Source organism: Vigna unguiculata, chromosome 8 (genome assembly GCF_004118075.2).
Source record: "Vigna unguiculata cultivar IT97K-499-35 chromosome 8, ASM411807v1, whole genome shotgun sequence".
In the NCBI taxonomy this organism is placed as follows: domain Eukaryota; kingdom Viridiplantae; phylum Streptophyta; class Magnoliopsida; order Fabales; family Fabaceae; genus Vigna; species Vigna unguiculata.
The window spans coordinates 25,477,812-25,487,369 of NC_040286.1; the positions used below are offsets into that span (position 1 = coordinate 25,477,812).

The 9,558-nt window shown below is 34.6% G+C and overlaps 1 protein-coding gene across 1 annotated transcript; it reads left to right on the forward strand.

Annotated features, from left to right (window-relative positions):
- The first annotated feature begins 1,709 nt into the window (after positions 1 to 1,709).
- Positions 1,710 to 2,954, forward strand: LOC114195461 (protein EXORDIUM-like). The gene has a single exon (XM_028085941.1). The coding sequence runs from the start codon at positions 1,838 to 1,840 to the stop codon at positions 2,771 to 2,773; it is 936 nt and encodes a 311-aa protein (XP_027941742.1). The 5' UTR covers positions 1,710 to 1,837; the 3' UTR covers positions 2,774 to 2,954.
- The last annotated feature ends 6,604 nt before the right edge of the window (positions 2,955 to 9,558 follow it).

Consider the following 9,558-nt stretch of genomic DNA (forward strand, 5'->3'; position numbering starts at 1 on the left):
ATTAATTGTCGATTTATTATTACTTTTTATTTTTGTTTTATTTTAATTAGTATTATTCGGCCAAGATGTTACACCACACATAACACACAAGTTGGAGCCTCTCAATATACCTCTCCTACTCAAATTATCCTTAGTTGTTATTCTGTTGAGAAGGACTCTCCATGCAAAGTGTTGAGTTAAGGGTAGAGCTTTTGACTTCCAAAGGATACGAAAAACATCATTTTATTCCCCAAAAATATTTCTCAAGCAATTTATTATAAGCATATTTGACTATGTAGTTGTTACCTTTTCATGTTTCACAATAGTGTGTCATCCCTATCATTATATATTGATATGAGTGTAAGATCATTGTTAAATTTATATAATTGAGATAATTCTCATTCAAACCATTGACTTCTTCACTTTATATCCCAAACCCAACTATGGCTGACCTATTGGTCAAACTCTGCAATTATCCCATTCTTATTGATGAAATTTGCATATAGTCTTGTGTAAATAACACTTAAGGGTTGTTCCAATATCCATCTATCTTCCTAGAAATTAATCTTATTCCCTTTACCTATCTTGCACTCAATATTATTTGTAAACTAATTCCTTTATACTCCCTGTTTGTTGCTTCCTTCATATCCTTCCACCAAAAGGATTCTTGGTTTTTGTAACACCTATAATTTATTTATTTTTTCCATTCTCCATAAGAAAATCATCAATTAGAAGTTAATTTTAGAAACAAAAATAGTTAGTCACTGTAGTGACCAATTATAATTTTTTATTCATAATAGTAACTATTTCAATAACCAATAATTTTTAGTTTTGTAAATTGGTATCTAAATTGGTTATTATAATTACTAATAATTATTGGTCACTGAAATTTGTCACTATTTAAAAATTTTCTTCTCGTGATATTTTGATTTTAGAATTACTTTCCAAAGACCTTCCTTTCCCTTTGTTAACCTTCATCCAACTCCATTTCCCTAATAATACAATGTTAGACATCTTCAAATCTTTAATACCTAATCATCCTTCCTCTTTTGGCTTACATATGTTATTCCATTTTACCCGCACTATCTTTCTCCCTTCGTTGCCCCAATCCAATAGGAATTGTCTCTGAATTTTCTTGATGTCCCTTTCCACTTTTGTAGGCATTTTGAAGAAAAACATATAAATAAAGGCAGTGTTGTTAACACAAATTTTACCAGGCAAGTTCTCCTTGCAAAGGAGAGGTATTTTCCTTTCCATTTCGCTTCCTAATCTTTTCTACTACCCTTTTTCACATTTTGTGGCTTCTAGGATTACCTCCTATGTTCAGTTCCAAGTAAATAAAAGGTAGTGTCATGATCTTACAATTCATCATTTATGCATTTTTTGCTAACATATTTTCTTCTACTCCTACTCCTCTTGTCTTAGTTTTTGATAAATTCACCTTTACTGCAAATCCAAGTTCAAAACATCCAAGTTCACAAATTACAAATGATCACGGGTTTTGTCTATTTGTCCCTTAACAGCTGTTAATTACAGTTGCTTATGATTCACTTAGCTATCCATGCCCTGTCTTCGCCTAATTTTGCGACCATACAGAAAAACCTTGTCCCACAATTTGCTTAATCATACCACAACACAAACGCGTTTTCAAGCTGCCACCTCCACCACTTGACTCCACTCCTCTCACCATCTTTCATAACTCTTCACTTCACCATTACGCCTTTCTCCCTTCAATCACGTCTCCTTCATACAATCACCACCCACACTATATAAATATCTCTACTACCATCCTCTTTCCATCAATTCATATCATTTCTCACTCTTCTACCAATTTCTTTCTTCTCTCCCCAAAATACAAATGGCCTCTCTTACATCCTTAAGCTTTTTCCTCACTCTTTTTCTCGCTGTTTCAATTCTTCCTTTGAGTTCACCCAGAAAACTCACTGAGTCAGAGCCCCAACTGAAATTCCAATACCACAGAGGACCTCTCCTCACAGGCAAAATCTCCGTCAACCTCATTTGGTACGGCAACTTCAAACCTTCCCAGAAAGCCATCGTCACTGACTTCATCACCTCCCTCTCCTCCCCCAAACCCCTCACGGCCCAACCATCCGTTGCCACGTGGTGGAAAGCCACCGAAAAATACTACCAAACCCCATCTCCCAAACTCGCCCTCTCTCTGGGTTCCCAAATCCTCGATGAAAACTACTCCTTCGGTAAATCACTCACCACCGATCAAATCGTGAAACTTGCATCCAAGGGTCCACAGAGAAACGCCATCAACGTGGTTCTCACCTCCGCTGACGTTGCAGTCGAAGGGTTCTGCTCCAGTAGGTGCGGGACTCACGGGTCCTCCATGGGGGCGCGCGTCAACGGAAAGAGGTACAAGTTCGCTTACATCTGGGTGGGTAACTCTGAAACCCAGTGCCCGGGGCAATGCGCGTGGCCATTCCACCAACCCATATACGGTCCCCAGAACCCAGCTCTGGTTGCGCCCAACAACGATGTTGGCGTCGACGGCATGGTCATCAACGTGGCTAGCCTCTTGGCTGGAACCGTGACCAACCCTTTCGGGAACGGCTACTTTCAGGGACCCAAAGAGGCTCCGCTGGAAGCCGCCTCCGCCTGCACCGGCGTCTACGGTAAGGGTGCCTACCCTGGCTACGCAGGGAACCTCTTGGTGGACCCCACCACCGGTGCCAGCTACAACGCCAATGGTGTCAACGGAAGGAAATATCTCTTGCCTGCTCTCGTCGACCCTAAAACCTCTGCTTGTTCAACCATCATCGTCTAAAACCACCACTCAACGTGTCATCTACGTTTAGCTTCTTAGTCAATACCCAGATTCTTTTATTTGTTCATTCCTTTTAGAAGAAAAAAATTCCTATGTACATGTAATGTTTTTAGCCTGTTTATTAAGGATACAAAAATAGATATTTCTTTGATACCAATCATATGTTTCACTTTCCACGAAATTACACATACTTTTCCACTTTTTTCTACCCTTACCAATAATTCTATAACTGTTTATAATAACAATAATTCGCTTTACCATCGGAAAAGATATAAAAATATTACATAATTATACGAAGTATCTCAAATGATTAATGTAGCTAACTAAAAGAATATAAACAGTTGAATTATATTTTGAATAAAATTGTTTGTTCTTATTTTGAATAGGATTTCAAAAATAATATACATGATTTATATTGCAAACAATTTAAAAATATTTTTACTCAAGCTTCCCTTCTGAATATTATATTCATATATCTCCTCTTTTATCAACCATTAGGTTTTATTTTTATCTAACCAAATGTAAATATATTACATTCTACTTTATTTTTAATTTTCCAGAAAATCAATTTTATAATTTAACATCGTTTTATGTCAAGAGGTTTGAAGATTATATTCTTGTTTCTTACTAAGAAACAAAAATTATATTTGTTTTATGATGAACATTTTTCTTCTTCGAATAGATGGATAATACACCACAATATTCATTATTCGTTTTCTAAAAAATTGTAACAATTTGTAGTAAAGAATATTTTGTTCGGAGTACATAACGTTTTAAGCTAAATGGCTAAAATGTACTCTTCCATATCCTCATTTCTAATTATAATATAAAAACGTTTGTCCTTAATATAAGATTATTTTGAAATAATTTTGACAAAAATGCTCTTAATAATTGTTGCATAATAATAATTTATGTGTTTAATAATTTTGATATATTTTGGTGTCCAAATTTTAAAAATAAATTAATATAGTCATTTTAACCTAATAATATTAATTGTTCTTAACTTGTTAAATGGGATTTCAAATTAAGAGAAAAAATGTGTCAAAACGATGTAAACTGTAACACCCCATTTAATTAATAAATGTAATTAAAGGAAGTGTCACACCAAAAAAATATAGTAGCGCAGTCTTGGAGTTTTCACAGAACTCCTTACAATTTTCCAAGGCACACAACGATGCCAAACTGAACCAGATACAGAAAATTTAACAGCAATAAAATGGAAATTTAAAGGACAGCCAATACATGGGTCGTAGTCCTAAAAGAAAATCCATTAAGCGGGATCCAGCCCAGGCAGGCTAAGCAGCAGAGTCACCGTTCCCCTGTTGACCGCGAGAACCTCTCGCATCTGCTCACATCAATAAATTGATGATCATCGCAAAAGGAGAAGAACCACATACAAGGCAACCAAACAAGAAAATAGGGTAAGCTAGAGTATAAAACAGTTTATCATACAGATACATGCTATTTTACAGACCAATGAATACGTATCAACCAATCATGTTATCACTTCTCAAACAATACACTAGACTCAGACTCGACTCATCCAGATTAAATATAATCTAGTCGGATTCAACAGATGCTTGCATTTGTGGTGGATTTCTTTGCTCACTCCCGAGCTGCTCACCCCCTAGCTAAGTGTTACAAGTGTTACGATGTCTCAATTTCCCACACACAAGGTTAGCCCTTAATGAGTTTCAGATCTCCTACTACTCTCACCACAAGAGTCAGTCCGCTCTAAGTGAGACTAATTGACTCCTTAGAGTGTCAGGATGCAACCTTACCTTGAATCCTTACCAAATTATATAGATGGGGCACCACTATGAATTTCCACTAATAGGGGTCATGGAATTACGTCCCGACCACTAAAGCACGACCAAGAAGTCTCACTTAGGGACTTATGGATTTACGTACTGACCACATACCAAATATATTCAAACAACCAAATAATATTAATCATGCATTTAAAACCCCATGCCAACCTCTGTAACCTGTCCTCATTCATATTCCATGTTGAATCCATACCATCTCATTCTTCCCAATTCGTGAATATAGAGTTTCATCTCATACTAATACCATTTCCACTTTAATATTAACCATCTCATTCATTTTACATGCCAAGATCACACCAGCATATCAATTCAATTCATAACTACATATATCTCATGCCTTTGTCAAACTTCATACTTTAAATATACAAATCAATCAACTAAACAATCCATAACAAACAAGTGAAGAAAACAGCGAGGCCTACAGCGGATCTCGCTCAAGCCAGAAGCCCTCGCTCAGGCGAGAGGAGTCCCCTCACTCAAGCTGCAGACCCTTGCTTAGGCGAGATCGCGACAAAGATTTTGGGAGGTTTTTCGCACACTCGCTTAGGCGAGCCCTCCCTTGCCTGAGCGAGTCCACTCCTCGCCCAAAGGTGAGGTTCCTCGCCTGGGCTGCAACTGTAGCGACACACATCAAGCTCCCATGCGTTCTCGCTTAGGCGAGCATCTCTTGCCTGAGGGAGATAGTACCTCGCTCAAAACGAAAGCCCTCCGCCTGAGCCCGAGCTAGGGTTTGTTAAAATATTTATCATCATGTGATTGAGAGTGTCTTATGAGTGTAATTGTGTGATTAATGCACACATGTGATTAGTTAAATGATAGCTTCCAGTATTGTGAGAAGACAACAAGACTAGGATTCTAGAGTTGCGAAGAAAGATTAACAACAATGATGAATTTGAAGGACAAACCCTCGTACATTGTCGTGCATGACTTGCAATTGGGGCTTGTGTCACCTCCACCCTCATCCTTGAACATGGGACCTAAGAAATCTCAATTGTAATGAGGATAGAGATGCATGGATGAAAGGAGACTCTAACGCGATTAGATGTCATTTATTAGCAAAGATATTTTACATTTTTTTTATAAAGTATATGAACAAAATTAGTACATGTTTTGAAATAAGAATGACACATAAAAAACATATTTAACTAAAAAAATTGATCTAAAAACTATGACTAAATCACAATGATATTATGATTATAAAAAAATTGTTTTTTCAATTAAAATGCTAATGAGAGTCAAAGATAATTAGATTACTTGAAACAGGAAAAGAGATGATAAGTTATTATTGTTATTTTGAACAACTTAGGAAGTTTATTCCCTAAGAATGGTTTGGTTGTTTTTTTAGTACCAAAACACAGCACAAGGAATCCAGGCTAGTGAGGGTACAACTGTATGCCCAAAATTTCAACAGGGTCGGTTGTCCTTGGCCCACCCATCATCTTCCCACTTTCCCAAAGCAAAATGGCAAAGGCCCATCAATGCATTTTCATATGCTACGTGTTCAATCAGTTTGTATCGTGTTTATTAGACACCAACACACACCACAAACAACGTTACACGGGGTTGGGTTCCCTCAAATCTCACGAACACAACAGTGCCTCACATTCATTGTTTATTGTTCACCGACCAAACCAGAGTTGGAATTAGTGTTGGTCAGAGTAATCTTTCCAATATCTTAGGTTTCTGTGTACCTTCTTTGGCTTTGCCAACCCCACTTACTTACAATTACCACCACTCAAAACTCTGCTCTTACCAACCGCACTTTCAACGCTCTCTTCTTCTTCATCTTCGGGAGCGTTTAATTCATTTCATTCTTAAAATTGTTTAGCTCAATATAAAACTGTCATTTTATTTTATTTTTAATTACTAACCTTTAGCCCATTTCATATTTAATTTTGGAACGTGATCGGTTCACATAAGGTATTGTTAAACCTACGCACCTCAAACAGGATCAACCTAATCTCATGTGAGTAATTTAGATTTTGATATTTTAATATATATTTAAACGAATTTTAATATATCGACATTAATATTTTAGACATTAAACAGAGGATAGTATAAAAAACCAGAAAAAAAATCTGAACCCTTTTTCATATTAAAAGTTTTAGTAATTTAAAATTTGGACGTGAATGATCTTCTGTATTCATATTAATTTAAAAAATTCAGTATTGCACATACTCATAGTTGATGACTGCAAAAATTTTCATTAAAATTGGGACGATTCGAAAAAATATCATGAGATGGGTAAGCGAAAAATAAATAAAATAATTCATTGAACTAAGTTGTATTGTTTACAAAACATATATAGTAACAAATTAAACAAAATTGATTATATATAATATCTAATTATATCTTATCCTAATATTCCTTCAAATTGAAGAGCAAATGTTGATGATTCCTAACTTGCTAATAAAACGATTTAAAGCGGCAGTAGGAAGGGACTTCGTAAATATATTAACTATTTGATGTTTAAGGTTGTGTTTGAATAAATTCACAAGTGAAGTGAAAGTCAATAGCTATATGTTTGAACCTCTCATGGTGATAAGGATCAGAAACAAGATGCATGACAAATTTGTTATCGAGAAAGAGCATAGTTGTGTAAATTGAAATTTCAAAATGTTTGAGTAATTATTATATATAGCTAAACTACTTCACTTGCCACCAAGACAAAGTAAGATATTCTAATTCTGTTGAAGATTTGGACATAGTACTTGATTGACAAACTTCTAGGAAATTAAGGAAGCACCAAGGAAAACGCAAAACTCAATGGTTGGATTTCTTGTATCTAAACAATTATCCCAATCTGAAAATAGATGCTGAAAGTTGAAGTTTGTTGTTGGCCGGGAAAATGAGACCTTGATAAGTGATGAACTGCAACTAAATGTATGACTAATGGATTTTGCATGCACTATCTGATGCTTGTGAACTGCAAGAATAATATCTAGTATGAAAAATGGTCAAATACACAAATCTTTCATTTAATCTTCTATCAATAGAAGGATCCACTCAACTCAATAAAGTCAAGTTTTAAATTGGAATTTGCTACCTTAAAAAACAATATTTTCTCCATTCAAAAGATATACTCTTGCTAAATTTATCAATTTTAAACGTAAGAGCTATTTAAAAGAATAAAAAATCTTTAATTTAAAAAAAAATAACTCAATGTCAATTATCTCACATCTACATAATTATATCTAATTATATTCTATTTTAATAAAATCAGATTTTTCTTTAAATAATTAGTTTACCCAAAGTTAATTTTTCACTCAAGTTTCTCGATTCACCCTTCTTAAATTTAGTCAATAATATTTTCTAGCATCAATGACTTCTATTCAATCCAAAAGTTATACCATCCATCACTATAAAGCTGATATCGAAATGGCCTAAAAACAAGTGGAGTGAATGAATGCACTTACTCATAAAATATTTGAAGTTTTATACCATGATCGACTTATGTACGGCAACATATAAACAAATGCATCCATCATTTGAACCTGCAGAGGGGACCATGAACCCAAGATGATAGATACGTGTAAACAGCCACAGTAGAACCATGACTACACCATACTGCACCCATTGCCACTCCCTGCAAATGCAACCAAATACAATTTGGACTGTAATCACCAAACGTTGCTCCACACAATACCTCACATTTATGGTTTAGGTCCTATTTATCATCACCAAAACTATAATTGCATACGCCTCTAAATATGCCCCATACTTTTCCAATCTTTCTCCTCTTTGCTTTTTTCTATCACGGCTAACACCACACAACTCCGAACAATACATATCTATAACTTATTTAATTCTTATTAATTTTACAAATATATATTTTTTAGTTCTTAAGATACAAAATATTATTCGATTTTAAAAATGGTTTATAAACTATCACAATAGGTTTGATGTGAGGTCACAATTAATCATGAACACCGTTTAGATGATTTTAAAGATGATGATATTGGAGTCCACTCTCGTTAACACCCACCAATGTTTACGAGTCTTTCTTCAATTTGGTGGACAACACTTCTTGGTTTATGTTTAATGAAAATTCCCGGTAGACATCGATGGCTTTTGATTCGGTAGCCTAGTGTTTTAACGTAAGACTTTCGACCATTACTAAACAATAGGTAAATTAAATTTCGTATATGTATATTTTAGAGGAAAACATATAGAATTTAACGTGGCCGTCATTATTGTATACTTTATTCTTTTTAACACGCAAATAATGTTAGTCAATGTATGCATGGCAAGGTTTGCTATGCCTTAAGGACGATATAATTAGCGGTAATTTATTAATCCGCGTTGCCATAATCATAAATAGTGGGGCAAATTTATTTTCTGCTATATCATCAATTTCATTTATTTTGTGTGTTTTTGCGTAGTTGTAGTAAGACGTGTAACTCAATCACGAGACCGAATAGTTGGGTACTTATGCCTTGTCAAAGCAATTTAGTAAGCTATAATCAATTAGAGGAAACTAATTCTTAATCTTTTCTCTTCGTTTGGTACCAATCAATCTAAACCTATACTTATTCATCATCATCTTTGTTCCATTTATTCCTCGCCACCAAAAAATTAACCTTCCAATTATTAGTTACTACTACCTCCATTCTTGTTTTTTCTTTTATTTATCAATCTTAGAATAGAATATGATAATTAAAAACATAAGTAATATGATATCCTCCATCATGATAAACAAGTATGTTGTACGGCTAATTTTTATTTTTTTCCTTTTCATATATTGGTACAAATTATTAATAACAAATATCATGCATCACTAAAATGGTATATTTTATTTTCTAAAATATGTTTATAATATTTTTGGTATTTTTTTAATTAATACGTTGATGATGGGATAAATGGATTAGAAGGTTTAAAATAGTTTTGAGTCAAAATGGTATTAAATCTTATTAACATCGGCGGATGAGAATGATACATCGTGCCAGCAAGCTGCCA